The sequence below is a fragment of the Oncorhynchus masou genome, chromosome 2 (genome assembly GCF_036934945.1).
Source record: "Oncorhynchus masou masou isolate Uvic2021 chromosome 2, UVic_Omas_1.1, whole genome shotgun sequence".
Classification (NCBI taxonomy): domain Eukaryota; kingdom Metazoa; phylum Chordata; class Actinopteri; order Salmoniformes; family Salmonidae; genus Oncorhynchus; species Oncorhynchus masou.
Window position 1 is genome coordinate 5,084,926 of NC_088213.1, and position 19,374 is coordinate 5,104,299.

The following is a 19,374-nucleotide window of genomic DNA, read 5'->3' on the forward strand; positions in this document are numbered from 1 at the left end:
TATATGATGATACCAGGCTATGTGATGATACCAGGCTATATGATGATACCAGGCTATATGATGATACCAGGCTATATGGTGATACCAGGCTATATGATGATACCAGACTATATGATGATACTAGACTATATGATGATACCAGACTATATGATGATACCAGGCTATATGATGATACTAGGATATATGATGATACCAGGCTATGTGATGATACTATTCTATATCATGTTGACATGCTATATGGTGATACTATTCTATGTGATGATACCAGGCTATATGATGATTCCAGGCTATATGATGATACCAGGCTATATGATGATACTATTCTATATCATGTTGACAGGATATATGATGATACCAGGCTAAATGATGATACCAGGCTAAATGATGATACCAGGCTATATGATGATACTAGGATATATGATGATACCAGGCTATGTGATGATACCAGGCTATATGATGATACCAGGCTATATGATGATACTAGGATATATGATGATACCAGGCTATGTGATCATACTAGACTATATGATGATACCAGGCTATGTGATGATACCAGGCTATATGATGATACCAGGTTATATGATGATACTAGGATATATGATGATACCAGGCTATGTGATGATACTATTCTATATCATGTTGACAGGCTATATGGTGATACTATTCTATGTGATGATACCAGGCTATATGATGATACCAGACTATATGATGATACTAGGATATATGATGATACCAGGCGATGTGATGAAGCTATTCTATATCATGTTGACAGGCTATATGCTGATACTATTCTATGTGATGATACTATTCTATATGATGATACCAGACTATATGATAATACCAGGCTATATTTTGTGATACTAGGCTATATGATGATATCAGGCTATATGGTGATACTAGGCTATATGATGATACTCGGCCATGGTGATACATATGTTTAAAATGTGTGTTGTGTGTGTATTTCTGCCACATTTCAGGCTTCAAACATAAAGATATAAAGCCATGTGTATTTTTGTGTGTGTGTGTGTGTGTGTGTGTTGTGTACAGAGTGTGACCCAGAGCGCTGTGAGTCAGACGTCCCAGCCTGTAGAGAGGACCAGACCCTCATCGCCACCAGGGCTGATGGCAGCTGCTGCCTGGCACACATCTGTAGTGAGTCGACCACAACATAACCACAACCATGACACAATATAACCACAACCATGACCACAATATAACCACAACCATGACCACAATATAACCACAACCATGACACAATATAACCACAACCATGACCGCAATATAACCACAACCATGACCACAATATAACCACAACCATGACCACAATATAACCACAACCATGACCACAATATAACCACAACATAACCACAACCATGACCACAATATAACCACAACCATGACCACAATATAACCAGAACCATGACCACAATATAACCACAACCATGACCACAATATAACCACAACCATGACCACAATATAACCACAACCATGACCGCAATATAACCACAACCATGACCACAATATCACCACAACCATGACCACAATATACCACAATAAATGTCGTTCCACTTCATGATTGTGTCCCACTTGTTGTTGATTCTTCACAAAAAAATACAGTTTTAAATCTTTATGTTTGAAGCCTGAAATGTGGCAAAAGGTCGCAAAGTTCAAGGGGGCCGAATACTTTCGCAAGGCACTGTAACCACAACCATGACCACAATATAACCACAACCATGACCACAATATAACCACAACCATGACCACAATATAACCACAACCATGACCACAATATAACCACAACCATGACCACAACCATGACCACAATATCACCACAACCATGAAAACAACATAATGACAATGCAACCACAACCATGACAGACCAGCATCATCCCACAAACATAACCAGAATCTAATTCTTTATCATGCCACTATACACATTGTATAATGGCAAGTTATGTGTTTTGCTGTCAAGCTGTGGTGTCTCCTTTCTCCAGTGTGTTGATGTGTCTCCTCTCTCCAGTGTGTTGATGTGTCTCCTTTCTCCAGTGTGTTGATGTGTCTCCTTTCTCCAGTGTGTTGATGTGTCTCCTTTCTCCAGTGTGATGATGTGTCTCCTTTCTCCAGTGTGTTGATGTGTCTCCTTTCTCCAGTGTGTTGATGTGTCTCCTTTCTCCAGTGTGTTGATGTGTCTCCTTTCTCCAGTGTGTTGTGTCTCCTTTCTCCAGTGTGTTGATATGTCCTTTCTCCAGTGTGTTGATATCTCCTTTCTCCAGTGTGTTGATGTGTCTCCTTTCTCCAGTGTGTTGATGTGTCTCCTTTCTCCAGTGTGTTGATGTGTCTCCTTTCTCCAGTGTGTTGATGTGTCTCCTTTCTCCAGTGTGTTGATGTGTCTCCTTTCTGCAGTGTGTTGATGTGTCTCCTTTCTCCAGTGTGTTGATGTGTCTCCTCTCTCCAGTGTGTTGATGTGTCTCCTTTCTCCAGTGTGTTGATGTGTCTCCTTTCTGCCAGTGTGTTGATGTGTCCAGTGTGTTGATGTGTCTCCTCTCTCCAGTGTGTTGATGTGTCTCCTTTCTCCAGTGTGTTGATGTGTCTCCTTTCTCCAGTGTGTTGATGTGTCTCCTTTCTCCAGTGTGTTGTGTCTCCTTTCTCCAGTGTGTTGATATGTCCTTTCTCCAGTGTGTTGATGTGTCTCCTTTCTCCAGTGTGTTGATGTGTCTCCTTTCTCCAGTGTGTTGATGTGACTCCTTTCTCCAGTGTGTTGATATCTCCTTTCTCCAGTGTGATGATGTGTCTCCTTTCTCCAGTGTGATGATGTGTCTCCTCTCTCCAGTGTGTTGATGTGTCTCCTTTCTCCAGTGTGTTGATGTGACTCCTTTCTCCAGTGTGTTGATGTGACTCCTTTCTCCAGTGTGTTGATATCTCCTTTCTCCAGTGTGTTGATGTGTCTCCTTTCTCCAGTGTGTTGATGTGTCTCCTTTCTCCAGTGTGTTGATGTGACTCCTTTCTCCAGTGTGTTGATATCTCCTTTCTCCAGTGTGATGATGTGTCTCCTTTCTCCAGTGTGTTGATGTGTCTCCTTTCTCCAGTGTGTTGATATCTCCTTTCTCCAGTGTGATGATGTGTCTCCTTTCTCCAGTGTGATGATGTGTCTCCTCTCTCCAGTGTGATGATGTGTCTCCTTTCTCCAGTGTGTTGATGTGTCTCCTTTCTCCAGTGTGATGTGTCTCCTCTCTCCAGTGTAATGATGTGTCTCCTGTCTCCAGTGTGTTGTGTGTCCTTTCTCCAGTGTGTTGATGTGTCTCCTTTCTCCAGTGTGTTGATGTGTCTCCTTTCTCCAGTGTGTTGATGTGTCTCCTTTCTCCAGTGTGTTGATGTGTCTCCTTTCTCCAGTGTGTTGATATCTCCTTTCTCCAGTGTGTTGATATCTCCTTTCTCCAGTGTGTTGATGTGTCTCCTTTCTCCAGTGTGTTGATGTGTCTCCTTTCTCCAGTGTGTTGATGTGTCTCCTTTCTCCAGTGTGATGATGTGTCTCCTTTCTCCAGTGTGTTGATGTGTCTCCTCTCCCCAGTGTGATGATGTGTCTCCTTTCTCCAGTGTGTTGATGTGTCTCCTTTCTCCAGTGTGTTGATGTGTCTCCTTTCTCCAGTGTGTTGATGTGTCTCCTTTCTCCAGTGTGTTGATGTGTCTCCTTTCTCCAGTGTGTTGATGTGTCTCCTTTCTCCAGTGTGTTGATATCTCCTTTCTCCAGTGTGTTGATGTGTCTCCTTTCTCCAGTGTGTTGATGTGTCTCCTTTCTCCAGTGTGTTGATGTGTCTCCTTTCTCCAGTGTGTGGTTCCTGTTTGGAGGTGGTCCCAAACTGCCAGGATGGAGAGGTGTTGACGTGTGGTTACGCCAACAGTACAGACCTCTGCTGTCCTGTCTACCACTGTGGTGAGTACAACACACACACACACACACACACACACACACACACACACACACACACACACACACACACACACACCACTGTACACACACACACACACACACACACACACACACACACTCTCACTCAGTGTCTCTGATTCCTGTGTGTGTGTGTGCAGTGTGTGAGCCGTACCGGTGTGCTGCGTTGTCATGTCCCTTGGGGATGTCTGCTGTCACCGTGTCCCCTCCAGACCACTGCTGTCCCCTTCACACCTGCGGTAAAGTAGCTTCTTAATGGGGGATCCTCCCGTAATGGGGGATGTGTTTCCATTACTCTGGTGGAACGTGTGTCCTCCTCCATCACGTAATGGGGGAATCGTGTGTCCTCCTCCATCACGTAATGGGGGTCCTACTCCATGTAATGGGGGATGTCCTCCTCCATCACGTAATGGGTCCCTCCATCACGTAGTGGATGTGTGTGTCCTCCTCCATCACGTTGCAACCTGTTAGCCTCCAGCCTCCTGTTAGCCTCACCCCCCCCAAAAAAAAATTAACACAAATTGAAAATGTTTTTTTTGTTTCCCTATTTTTTCCCCAGAGTGTGCATGTGACAAACTGTCGAAGCCAAAATGTGTTCTGGTAGGTTTCTGTATGATTCCACATGATAATGGATGTGTTTGGGTTATCTCTGTCATGGATGTGTCCCTGTAGTGGATGTGTTCGTGTTATCTCTGTAGTGGATGTGTTTGTGTTATCTCTGTAGTGGATGTGTTTGTGTTATCTCTGTAGTGGATGTTTTTGTGTTATCTCTGTAGTGGATGTGTTTGTGTTATCTCTGTAGTGGATGTGTCCCTGTAATGGATGTGTTTGTGTTATCTCTGTAGTGGATGTGTTTGTGTTATCTCTGTAGTGGATGTGTTTGTGTTATCTCTGTCATGGATGTGTCCCTGTAATGGATGTGTTTGTGTTATCTCTGTAGTGGATGTGTTTGTGTTATCTCTGTAGTGGATGTGTTTGTGTTATCTCTGTAGTGGATGTGTTTGTGTTATCTCTGTAGTGGATGTGTCCCTGTAATGGATGTGTTTGTGTTATCTCTGTAGTGGATGTGTTCGTGTTATCTCTGTAGTGGATGTGTCCCTGTAATGGATGTGTTCGTGTTATCTCTGTAGTGGATGTGTTCGTGTTATCTCTGTAGTGGATGTGTTCGTGTTATCTCTGTAGTGGATGTGTTCGTGTTATCTCTGTAGTGGATCTGTCCCTGTAATGGATGTGTTCGTGTTATCTCTGTGTTTGTTAGTGCTGTATAGCTGTGCTGTTCTCTGGCTGACGTGTTGTCTTCTGAATAGGGAGAGACCATGCAGGTGGACAGGGCTTTCCTAGCAGACCCAACTAACCAGTGTTCCTGTAAGAGATTTAACTGTGGTAAGTGCACGGGTATCATTAGATAGTAACCCATATTTTCCATTATACAATCATTTCATATTATATAAGTGTGTTCATGTACACTACATTTTCAGTTAATGTGTGATCATGTCCAGTACATTTTCAGTTAATGTGTGTTCATGTACAGTACATTTTCAGTTAATGTGTGATCATGTCCAGTACATTTTCAGTTAATGTGTGTTCATGTACAGTACATTTTCAGTTAATGTGTGATCATGTCCAGTACATTTTCAGTTAATGTGTGTTCATGTACAGTATATTTTCCGTTAATGTGTGTTCATGCGTGTCTGTGTCTGTGTTTGTCTGTACCCCTCTTACAGTGCGTGAGGCGGTGTGTGTGGACGGGGAGCGGGGTGTTATGCATCCGGGACAGACCCTCGTGGATCACAGTCAGGAGGGGGTGTGTCTCACCACCCAGTGTAGCCACAGTCTGGATCCCACCACGGGCTTCCACCTCCTCCGCACCGCCACCACCAACTGCTCTGCTCAGTGTCAACCGGTTAGTCAGTTAGCATCAGGATGCTAATGTCTGATACCTCAACTGCTACAAATGCTACTATTGCTGTCCCTATTCAGTACTGCTAGCGTCTGATACCTCAACTGCTACAAATGCTACTACTGCTGTCCCTATTCAGCAGTAGCCTAATGCGAGTGTTTGATGCCTCAACTGCTACAAATGCTACTATTGCTGTTCCTATTCGGTACTCCTAGCCTAATGCTAATGTCTGATACCTCAACTGCTACAAATGCTACTATTGCTGTCCCTATTCAGTACTCCTAGCCTACTGCTAGTGTCTGATACCTCAACTGCTACAAATGCTACTACTGCTGTCCCTATTCAGTACTCCTAGCCTAATGCTAATGTCTGATACCTCAACTGCTACAAATGCTACTACTGCTGTCCCTATTCAGTACTCCTAGCCTAATGCTAATGTCTGATACCTCAACTGCTACAAATGCTACTACTGCTGTCCCTATTCAGTACTCCTAGCCTAATGCTAATGTCTGATACCTCAACTGCTACAAATGCTACTATTGCTGTCCCTATTCAGTACTCCTAGCCTAATGCTAATGTCTGATACCTCAACTGCTACAAATGCTACTACTGCTGTCCCTATTCAGTACTCCTAGCCTAATGCTAATGTCTGTTACCTCAACTGCTACACATGCTACTACTGCTGTCCCTATTCGGTACTCCTAGCCTAATGCTAATGTCTGATACCTCAACTGCTACACATGCTACTATTGCTGTCCCTATTCAGTACTCCTAGCCTAATGCTAATGTCTGATACCTCAACTGCTACAAATGCTACTACTGCTGTCCCTATTCAGTACTCCTAGCCTAATGCTAATGTCTGATACCTCAACTGCTACAAATGCTACTACTGCTGTCCCTATTCAGTACTCCTAGCCTAATGCTAATGTCTGATACCTCAACTGCTACAAATGCTACTATTGCTGTCCCTATTCAGTACTCCTAGCCTAATGCTAATGTCTGATACCTCAACTGCTACAAATGCTACTACTGCTGTCCCTATTCAGTACTCCTAGCCTAATGCTAATGTCTGATACCTCAACTGCTACAAATGCTACTATTGCTGTCCCTATTCAGTACTCCTAGCCTAATGCTAATGTCTGATACCTCAACTGCTACAAATGCTACTACTGCTGTCCCTATTCAGTACTCCTAGCCTAATGCTAATGTCTGTTACCTCAACTGCTACACATGCTACTACTCTGTGCTGTCCCTATTCGGTACTCCTAGCCTAATGCTAATGTCTGATACCTCAACTGCTACACATGCTACTATTGCTGTCCCTATTCAGTACTCCTAGCCTAATGCTAATGTCTGATACCTCAACTGCTACAAATGCTACTACTGCTGTCCCTATTCAGTACTCCTAGCCTAATGCTAATGTCTGATACCTCAACTGCTACACATGCTACTACTGCTGTCCCTATTCGGTACTCCTAGCCTAATGTTAATGTCTGATACCTCAACTGCTACAAATGCTACTACTGCTGTCCCTATTCAGCAGTAGCCTACTGCTAGTATTGTTAATACAGGTACTATTACTCTTACTACAGTATATATGAATAGATCAACTCAGGAAAAAAAGAAACATCCTTTTTTCAGCACCCTGTCTTTCAAACATAATTCGTAAAAATCCAAATAACTTCACAGATCTTCATTGTAAAGAGTTTAAACAATGTTTCCCATGCTTTTTCAATTAACCATAAACAATTCATGAACATGCACCTGTGGAACGGTCGTTAAGACACTAACAGCTTACAGACGGTAGGCAATTAAGGTTTTAGTTATGAAAACTTAGGACACTAAAGAGGCCTTCCTACTGACTCTGAAAAACACCAAAAGAAAGATGCCCTGGATTCCTGCTCATCTGCGTGAACGTGCCTTAGGTATGCTGTAAGGAGGCATGAGGACTGCAGATGTGGCCAGGGCAATAAATTGCAATGTTGTACTGTGAGACACCTACAACAGCACTTCAGGGAGACAGGACGGACAGCTGATCCTCCTCGCAGTGGCAGACCACGTGTGGCAGACTAACGTGTAACAACACCTGCACAGGATCGGTACATCCGAACATCACACCTGCGGGACAGGTACAGGATGGCAACAACAACTGCCCGAGTTACACCAGGAATGCACAATCCCTCCATCAGTGCTCAGATTGTCCGCAATAGTCTGAAAGAGGCTGGACTAAGGGCTTGTGGGCCTGTTGTAAAGGCAGGTCTTCACCAGACATCACCGGCAACAACGTCGCCTTTGGCCACAAACCCACCATCGCTGGACCAGACAGGACTGGCAAAAAGTGCTCTTCACTGACGAGCTGCGGTTTTGTCTCACCAGGGGTGATGGTCGGATTCGCGACTAAGCTTGTTGTCATTGCAGGCGATCTCAACTCTGTGCGTTACAGGGAAGACATCATCCTCCCTCATATGGTACCCTTCCTGCAGGCTCATCCTGACATGACCCTCCAGCATGACAATGCCACCAGCCATACTGCTTATTCTGTGCGTGATTTCCTGCAAAACAGGAATGTCAGTGTTCTGCCATGGCTAGCGAAGAGCCCGGATCTCAATTGAGCAGATCTGGGACGTGTTGGATTGGAGGTTGAGGGCCAGGGCCATTCCCCCCAGAAATGTCCAGGAACTTGCAGGTGCCTTGGTGGAAGAGCGAGCAAGAACTGGCAAATCTGATGCAGTTCATGAGGAGGAGATGCACTGCAGTACTTAATGCAGCTGGTGGCCACACCAGATACTGACTGTTACTTTTGATTTTGACCCCGCCTTTGTTCAGGGACACATTATTCTATTTCTGTTAGTCACATGTCTTTGGAACTTGTTCAGTTTACGTCTCAGTTGTTGAATCATGTTATGTTCATACAAATATTTACATATGCTAAGTTTGCTGAAAAAAATGCAGTTGACAGTGAGAGGCTGTTTTTTTTGGTTGCTGAGTTTATATATATATATATATATATATATATATATATATATATATATATATATATATATATATATATATATATATATATATATATATATACCCACTGATATATTATACATACATACAGTGGGGAGAACAAGTGTTTGATACACTGCCGATTTTGCAGGTTTTCCTACTTACAAAGCATGTAGAGGTCTGTACTTTTTTTATCATAGGTACACTTCAACTGTGAGAGACGGAATCTAATTTTTTTTCTCCAGAAAATCACATTGTATGATTTTTAAGTAAAATAATTTATAAAACAGGTACTATTACTACAGTAGATATGAATATATATATAAAATACATGTACTATTACTATTACTACAGTATATATGAATATATATGTTACCGTAGGCCTGTACTATCTTTTAGAACCAGATATACATCCCTCCCAAAGACCAGATGATGTGCTGTGGTGTCTGCAGGAACATCTCCTGTCTCTACCACAATGACAACGGTACTACACTCCTCTACAAGGTACAGTACAGCAATGGTTCACACTCTGATAGGCCAGGTACCCCCAGGTTATATAATCCTGGTACTACCCTCTGATAGGCCAGGTACCCCCAGGTTATCTAATCAGTCCTGGTACTACCCTCTGATAGGCCAGGTCCCCCCAGGTTATCTAATCTGATAGGCCAGTCCTGGTACTACCCTCTGATAGGCCAGGTCCCCCAGGTTATCTAATCAGTCCTGGTACTACCTCTGATAGGCCAGGTACCCCCAGGTTATATAATCCTGGTACTACCCTCTGATAGGCCAGGTACCCCCAGGTTATATAATCCTGGTACTACCCTCTGATAGGACAGGTACCCCCAGTTTATCTAATCCTGGTACTACCCTCTGATAGGCCAGGTACCCCCAGGTTATCTAATCCTGGTACTACCCTCTGATTGGCCAGGTACCCCCAGGTTATCTAATCAGTCCTGGTACTACCCTCTGATAGGCCAGGTACCCCCAGGTTATCTAATCAGTCCTGGTACTACCCTCTGATTGGCCAGGTACCCCCAGGTTATCTAATCCTGGTACTACCCTTTGATTGGCCAGGTATCCCCAGGTTATCTAATCAGTCCTGGTACTACCCTCTGATAGGCCAGGTACCCCCAGGTTATCTAATCCTGGTACTACCCTCTGATAGGCCAGGTCCCCCCAGGTTAAAATCACTGCAGATCATCAAGGTAAGGTAATAATGTATTGATCTGGATGATTGTATTGATGTTTCAGCCTGGGAAGTCGTGGGTGTCAGACTGTATGAAGTATGAGTGTACCGACACACTGTCAGGCCCGACCCTGGTGTCCTACTCATTCAGCTGTCCACCTTTCAACCAGACAGAGTGTATGAAGGTATGGTACACACACACACGCACGCACGCACGCACGCACGCACGCACACACACACACACACACACACACACACACACACACACACACACACACACACACACAAACTCTCTCTATGATGTTATTTTAGTTGACCTTTAACCCCTGAGATGTGACTGTTGTCTCCACTCTAGATTGGTGGAACCATTGTAAGTTACATGGATGGATGCTGCAAGACATGTGAGTAAAGAGAAAGACTACCTGTCCAGCTATGGTTTCTGGGTAGCTTCCTGTACGCCCATATTTAGTATTTTCCTGTTTGCCCATGTTTAGTCTCTCCCTGTATGCCCATGTTTAGTCTCTTCCTGTATGCCCATGCTTAGTATCTTCCTGTATGCCCATATTAAGTCTCTTCCTGTATGCCCATATTAAGTCTCTCACTGTATGCCCATATTAAGTCTCTTCCTGTATGCCCATGTTTAGTCTCTCCCTGTATGCCCATATTTAGTCTCTTCCCGTATGCCCATATTTAGTCTCTCCATGTATGCCCATATTTAGTCTCTTCCCGTATGCCCATATTAAGTCTCTTCCTGTATGCCCATGTTTAGTCTCTTCCTGTATGCCCATGTTTAGTCTCTTCCTGTATGCCCATGTTTAGTCTCTCCCTGTATGCCCATATTTAGTCTCTTCCTGTATGCCCATGTTTAGTCTCTCCCCACCTGCTTCTACTGAAGTTAATCTTTGCTACCTGTTTGTCGGATAACGTGTTTCCCAGTATATGTTTGTCCTTCAGTTTATGACCTCACCACTTCAATCAGACATTTTCTCACTCCGCTTATGCTTAAAATATTTTGTTTCCCCCCCATTTGCGGAAACTACCTACTGTTTTAGGCAATACCTACAGCAATATGATGTTGTGGCTCCTACTATGTCCCCCCCCCAAAAAAAAAGGTCTATTAACAGTAATAGGAATAGATGCTTTTCAGTGAAAATAACCAACATACACTTTACAAGCAAAATAATCTAATCTGACATCCCATGTTACCATTACTGCCAAAGGCCACACTTGGCGTGTTCAGAGTGATTCAACATCCATACATGAATTGATTCACACACCAGTGACAAATGTAAACCAACAGTTTTAACACCCCCCAATATTGTAAATAGAAATGCTACTACGATATTTACGGTAACTTCATTGAAAAGCATATAGAACTAGATAGATAAGAGTTGGGTTGCTTTTCTTCCTTTGTTGTGTTCGTGTGCAATCTGACCATGGTGTACCAATCCCACCAGGTACCGGATATTCTCTCTTGCCCTTCCCTGTTAGTCCCCTGACACCCACAGTTAACACCAACTGTGAACGAGGTACCCGTCACTGATACAGATCTCTATGAGACAACAAGGCTTGCCAGCACCATTGTTGATATCCAACAATGTACTCCCCTTTTTGTTTGGTTTCTACAGAAACAATTACAGTACAGGACAAGTCAAAACAGACTCTTTTGTGGCATTTTTGTTGTTGTTGTCATCCACTATTTTGTTGCCATTTTTCCTCCAATTGTCCTCTGCGGATCACATGACACAGCTAAATCTTTCCCCATATTGCACTGTTGTGGGCAGTGCATTGTTGATCTCCAACAATGTACTGTTGGTAGTGGCCAAGTGGTCTGCAGTCGGTCAGATGTCTGCGTGGTGTCTTGAACTGTAGTAGGGCATCTTTTAGTACTGCTGAACACGGGTGTTCTGGGGGTTTGTACTGTCGCTAATGTCTTGGCTAATATGGTAGAATTTGTATCCATTTTTAAAAATGCTCCTCTTTATGTATGTAATACTTCCCATAGTTCCCCCCCATCCCAGTCTTCCTGAAAGATGACGTGCAGTAGCACTGAAATATTTTATGCCATATTATCCAAACAATAACATCACCTGCTAACAAGTACTAGATGTATTCTGGTGAAAGGGTATCTGTTCTGTTTCTGAAACTTTTTTTATTTATTTTTTAATTCATTAGAGGTTATAGTGGGCTTTTCACTCTTACGACAACGGACATATCTGCGTTACTAGGCGATAAATGTTAGATATTACATTAACTCCATGCATTGTAACAGGGATATGTCATTTGTCATGCTTTTTTTGTGTGTTTTTTGTTTTGTGTCATAAACTATTGCAAAAAAAATATTAGGACATACACATAAATGTCAGTCTTATAACCATTAGATTGTCAACATTATGTCTTCTGCTTGAAGTGGTTGAAAGTAGACCCTTGTCAATAGGTACACAGGGTAGTAATGTGTTATCATCACATAGAATTCTTAGTAACGCATTTTTGGTTGATTAACTAGGCAGCTACGTGGGGGAAAGAATTATGTGATGGAATTACACATTGGTTAATTAACATGTTTTTTTTTTTTTACGCTGACGCCTCGTCTACACAGAGGATTAAACCAATAGGCTTTCGCATCACAGACCTCTCATACAATTGATATTGAAGTATGACATATTTCTGGCCTCCCTAAACCATTTCACATTAAAATCAATATTGCCGCCGTGGGGTATTGTTGCTCACAAAAACCTTGTGTCTCATGTACCATTTACATTCTGACAGCATGACAACAGTTGTACTGTTTTTGCTCCCTCTGTCTCTCTCTGTTCATGTATTCCTTCATGGTTTCTACTTCGTTTCTATACGGCCGGCAGATCAGAGTTCTGGTCTAATGGTTGTTCTTCAGAACCAGATCCAGACTGATGGGATGTGTGGTCAGAACCATATTAAGACTGATGGGATGTGTAGTCAGAACCAGATCCAGACTGATGGGATGTGTGGTCAGAACCAGATCCAGACTGATGGGATGTGTGGTCAGAACCAGATCCAGACTGATGGGATGTGTGGTCAGAACCAGATCCAGACTGATGGGATGTGTGGTCAGAACCAGATTAAGACTGATGAGATGTGTGGTCAGAACCAGATCCAGACTGATGGGATGTGTGGTCAGAACCAGATCCAGACTGATGGGATGTGTGGTCAGAACCAGATCCAGACTGATGGGATGTGTGGTCAGAACCAGATCCAGACTGATGAGATGTGTGGTCAGAACCAGATCCAGACTGATGGGATGTGTGGTCAGAACCAGATCCAGACTGATGGGATGTGTGTTCAGAACCAGATCCAGACTGATGGGATGTGTGGTCAGAACCAGATCCAGACTGATGAGATGTGTGGTCAGAACCAGATCCAGACTGATGAGATGTGTGTTCAGAACCAGATCCAGACTGTTGGGATGTGTGGTCAGAACCAGATCCAGACTGATGGGATGTGTGGTCAGAACCAGATCCAGACTGATGGGATGTGTGGTCAGAACCAGATCCAGACTGATGGGATGTGTGGTCAGAACCAGATTAATACTGATGGGATGTGTGGTCAGAACCAGATCCAGACTGATGGGATGTGGTCAGAACCACCAGACTGATGGGATGTGTGGTCAGAACCAGATCCAGACTGATGGGATGTGTGGTCAGAACCAGATCCAGACTGATGTGATATGTGGTCAGAACCAGATCCAGACTGATGGGATGTGTGGTCAGAACCAGATCCAGACTGATGGGATGTGTGGTCAGAACCAGATCCAGACTGATGGGATGTGTGTTCAGAACCAGATCCAGACTGATAGGGATGTGTGGTCAGAACCAGATCCAGACTGATGAGATGTGTGGTCAGAACCAGATCCAGACTGATGGGATGTGTGGTCAGAACCGGATTAAGACTGATGGGATGTGTGGTCAGAACCAGATCCAGACTGATGAGATGTGTGGTCAGAACCAGATCCAGACTGATGGGATGTGTGGTCAGAACCAGATCCAGACTGATGGGATGTGTGGTCAGAACCAGATCCAGACTGATGGGATGTGTGGTCAGAACCAGATCCAGACTGATGAGATGTGTGGTCAGAACCAGATCCAGACTGATGGGATGTGTGGTCAGAACCAGATCCAGACTGATGGGATGTGTAGTCAGAACCAGATCCAGACTGATTGGATGTGTGGTCAGAACCAGATCCAGACTGATGGGATGTGTGGTCAGAACCAGATCCAAACTGATGGGATGTGTGGTCAGAACCAGATCCAGACTGATAGGGATGTGTGGTCAGAACCAGATCCAGACTGATGAGATGTGTGGTCAGAACCAGATTAAGACTGATGGGATGTGTGGTCAGAACCAGATCCAGACTGATGGGATGTGTGGTCAGAACCAGATCCAGACTGATGGGATGTGTGGTCAGAACCAGATCCAGACTGATAGGGATGTGTGGTCAGAACCAGATCCAGACTGATGGGATGTGTGGTCAGAACCAGATCCAGACTGATGGGATGTGTGGTCAGAACCAGATCCCGACTGATGGGATGTGTGGTCAGAACCAGATCCAGACTGATGGGATGTGTGGTCAGAACCAGATCCAGACTGATGGGATGTGTGGTCAGAACCAGATCCAGACTGATGGGATGTGTGGTCAGAACCAGATCCAGACTGATGGGATGTGTAGTCAGAACCAGATCCAGACTGATTGGATGTGTGGTCAGAACCAGATCTAGACTGATGGGATGTGTGGTCAGAACCAGATCCAGACTGATGGGATGTGTGGTCAGAACCAGATCCAGACGGATGGGATGTGTGGTCAGAACCAGATCCAGACTGATAGGGATGTGTGGTCAGAACCAGATCCAGACTGATGGGATGTGTGGTCAGAACCAGATCCAGACTGATGAGATGTGTGGTCAGAACCAGATCCAGACTGATGAGATGTGTGGTCATTGTATTTGTGAACCCTGCAGGTAAAGAAGATGGGAGGTCCTGTCAGAAGGTGACAGTAAGGATGACGATACGGAAGAACGACTGTCGCAGTAACAGACCGGTACGTTTTTTGTTTCTTTTGTCTTAATTGATTCTGACCTGGTTATATAAATGTGACATCAAAATGTAGGAATAGCAACATGTCTGGGAAACTTGTTTCTGGATGAGTAGGAGGGTCAAGTCCGTCATGGATTATTGTGCCACGATGGTTCAGCAATATCTTCATCACGATAACGGCTTTTATCATGATGTCTTAAAAAAACAAAACGCAAAAAAGATCATCTTTATGTCGCATTAAGGATAATTCATAGCCCGTCTATACCACCTGGATTAAAGAGGTACGGTCATTTTATATGGCGTAGATCAGCTACGAACTGTCCTTACTAATGCTATGTTTGGCGTAGTCGGCAGGATTAGGATATTTACATTTAGCATTACATCCACCTTGTTACATTGTTTGTTGTTGTTTTTTTTCTTCCCTCCAGGTCAACATAGTGTCATGTGACGGGAAGTGTCCGTCGGCCAGTATTTACAACTACAACATCAACACGTACGCCAGGTTCTGTAAGTGCTGCCGCGAGATGGGCCTGCAGAGGCGCTCCGTGCAGCTCTACTGCAGTGGCAACTCCACGTGGGTCAACTACTCTATACAGGAACCCACCGACTGCTCCTGCCAGTGGTCTTAGTGGCCACACACACACACACACACACGACCGTTATTCACTACAGGTGTACACACATTAAGTATACGCCCACACACACGCGCACGCACACACACACACACACACACACACACACACACACACACACACACACACACTGCAGAGACACTACTCTTGTATGTCAGACGGACCACAGAAGGTTGGGTATAGCAGAGCATGGTTTGGGGGCTTTGGGGCAGTTGAAGGTGGGTAGGGATGTATAAGGACACAGCACAGCATCTATACAGGCTGAGAGGAGGAGGAAGCTATGAATGGCTGTCATCCTACCGAACCAAAAAGGCACCGTTACATTTCATGTTGATATGTTGTTTTTTTATTTTATTTCTCTTTATTTAAATTCTATCTCTGAGAGTCAGGCTAGATGTCAGATCACGTTGTGTATCCAGAGCTGTCGGGTTGGAAATGGTGTATTTCACAGTGTGTTACTCTTCACGTACCTCATATGGGGTGGCAGGGTAGCCTAGTGGTTAGAGTGTAGAGGCGGCAGGGTAGCCTAGTGGTTAGAGTGTAGAGGCGGCAGGGTAGCCTAGTGGTTAGAGTGTAGAGGCGGCAGGGTAGCCTAGTGGTTAGAGTGTAGAAGCGGCAGGGTAGCCTAGTGGTTAGAGTGTAGAAGCGGCAGGGTAGCCTAGTGGTTAGAGCGTTGGACTAGTAACCGGAAGGTTGCAAGTTCAAACCCCCGAGCTGACAAGGTACAAATCTGTCATTCTGCCCCTGAACAAGGCAGTTAACCCACTGTTCCTAGACCAGTTAACCCACTGTTCCTAGACCAGTTAACCCACGGTTCCTAGACCAGTTAACCCACTGTTCCTAGACCAGTTAACCCACTGTTCCTAGACCAGTTAACCCACTGTTCCTAGACCAGTTAACCCACTGTTCCTAGACCAGTTAACCCACGGTTCCTAGACCAGTTAACCCACTGTTCCTAGACCAGTTAACCCACTGTTCCTAGACCAGTTAACCCACTGTTCCTAGACCAGTTAACCCACTGTTCCTAGACCAGTTAACCCACTGTTCCTAGACCAGTTAACCCACTGTTCCTAGACCAGTTAACCCACTGTTCCTAGACCAGTTAACCCACTGTTCCTAGACCAGTTAACCCACTGTTCCTAGACCAGTTAACCCACTGTTCCTAGACCAGTTAACCCACGGTTCCTAGACCAGTTAACCCACTGTTCCTAGACCAGTTAACCCACTGTTCCTAGACCAGTTAACCCACTGTTCCTAGACCAGTTAACCCACTGTTCCTAGACCAGTTAACCCACTGTTCCTAGACCAGTTAACCCACTGTTCCTAGACCAGTTAACCCACTGTTCCTAGACCAGTTAACCCACTGTTCCTAGACCAGTTAACCCACTGTTCCTAGACCAGTTAACCCACTGTTCCTAGACCAGTTAACCCACTGTTCCTAGACTGCCAGTTAACCCACTGTTCCTAGACCAGTTAACCCACTGTTCCTAGACCAGTTAACCCACTGTTCCTAGACCAGTTAACCCACTGTTCCTAGACCAGTTAACCCACTGTTCCTAGACCAGTTAACCCACTGTTCCTAGACCAGTTAACCCACTGTTCCTAGACCAGTTAACCCACTGTTCCTAGACCAGTTAACCCACTGTTCCTAGACCAGTTAACCCACTGTTCCTAGACCAGTTAACCCACTGTTCCTAGACCAGTTAACCCACTGTTCCTAGACCAGTTAACCCACTGTTCCCAGGCCGTCATTGAAAATAAAATCTGTTAAATAAAGGTAAAAACATGGGTAGCTCTTTCAGAGGTCAAGTCCACAAAAAAGCCACAAGAATTTGAAACGTAATTTGAGTGTGTTTTCTTTGACACTAAGAATATACAGCTTTAGTACTGTAGCTATATTCAACTCCAGAGTGTGTTGTACTACACATACACTACCGTTTTTTAAATAAAAGCATAAATTGTTGTCCATTAAAATAACATCAAATTGATCAGAAATACAGTGTAGACATTGTTAATGTTGTAAATGACTATTGTAGCTGGAAACGTCTGATTTTCAATGGAATATCTTCATAGGCGTACGGAGGCCCATTATCAGCAACCATCACTCCTGTGTTCCAATGGCACGTTGTGTTAGCTAATCCAAGTTTATAATTTTAAAAGGCTAATTGATCATTAGAAAACCCTTTTGCAGCTATGTTAGTACAGTACTAGCTGTGTACTACTCCCTTCCCAGAACAGGGCAAACTAACCAGAATAGAAAGAGGAGTGGGAGGCCCCGGTGCACAACTGAGCAAGAGGACAAGTACGTTATGGTGTCTAGTTTGAGAAACAGACACCTCACAAGTCCTCAACTGGCAGTTTCGTTAAAAAGTACCTGCAAAACACCAGTCTCAACGTCAACAGTGAAGAGGCGTCTACGAGATGCTGGCCTTCTAGGCAGAGTTACAAAGAAAAAGCCATATCTCAGACTGGCCAGTAAAAATAAAAGATTAAGATGGGAAAAAGAACACAGACACTGGACAGAGGAACTCTGCCTAGAAGGCCAGCATCCCAGAGTCGCCTCTTCACTGTTGACATTGAGACTGGATAGAGGAACTCTGCCTAGAAGGTCAGCATCCCAGAGTCGTCTCTTCACTGTTGACATTGAGACTGGATAGAGGAACTCTGCCTAGAAGGCCAGCATCCCAGAGTCGCCTCTTCACTGTTGACATTGAGACTGGACAGAGGAACTCTGCCTAGAAGGCCAGCATCCCAGAGTCGCCTCGTCACTGTTGACATTGAGACTGGATAGAGGAACTCTGCCTAGAAGGTCAGCATCCCAGAGTCGTCTCTTCACTGTTGACATTGAGACTGGATAGAGGAACTCTGCCTAGAAGGCCAGCATCCCAGAGTCTCCTCTTCACTGTTGACATTGAGACTGGTGTTTTGCGGATACAATTTTGGATACACAATAATTACAACTAGCTGATACACAATAACTACAACTAGCTGATACACAATAACTACAACTAGCTGATACACAATAACTGCAACTAGCTGATACCCAATAACTACAACTAGCTGATACACAATAACTACAACTAGCTGAAACACAAAAACTACAACTAACTGATACACAATAACTACAACTAGCTGATACACAAAAACTACAACTAGCTGATACACAATAACTACAACTAGCTGATACACAATAACTACAACTAGCTGATACACAATAATTACAACTGGCTGATACATAATAGCTACAACTAACTGATACACAACAACTAGCTGATAAACAATAACTACAACTAGCTGATACACATTAACTACAACTAACTGATACACAACCCAATAACTACAACTAGCTGATACACAATAACTACAACTAGCTGATACACAATAACTACAACTAGCTGATACATGATACACAATACAATAACTACAACTAGCTGATACACAACACAATAACTACAACTAGCTGATACACAATAACTACAACTAGCTGATACACAATAACTACAACTAGCTGATACATGATACACAATACAATAACTACAACTAGCTGATACACAACACAGTAACTACAACTAGCTGATACACAATAACTACAACTAGCTGATACACAACAACTACAACTAGCTGATACACAACAACTACAACTAGCTGATAC

At 43.9% G+C, this 19,374-nt stretch overlaps 1 protein-coding gene across 1 annotated transcript in view; it reads left to right on the forward strand.

The window, feature by feature from the left end:
* Nucleotides 1-15,719, forward strand: part of otog (otogelin) — a 160,282-nt gene extending 144,563 nt beyond the window's left edge. Inside the window, 11 exon segments of the mRNA XM_064983780.1 lie at nt 1,048-1,152; nt 3,827-3,931; nt 4,087-4,185; nt 4,506-4,546; nt 5,254-5,329; nt 5,671-5,849; nt 9,237-9,341; nt 10,089-10,208; nt 10,379-10,424; nt 15,015-15,094; nt 15,519-15,719. Of these exon segments, the coding sequence (XP_064839852.1) occupies nt 1,048-1,152; nt 3,827-3,931; nt 4,087-4,185; nt 4,506-4,546; nt 5,254-5,329; nt 5,671-5,849; nt 9,237-9,341; nt 10,089-10,208; nt 10,379-10,424; nt 15,015-15,094; nt 15,519-15,719 (1,157 nt within the window).
* Nucleotides 15,720-19,374: the final 3,655 nt, after the last annotated feature.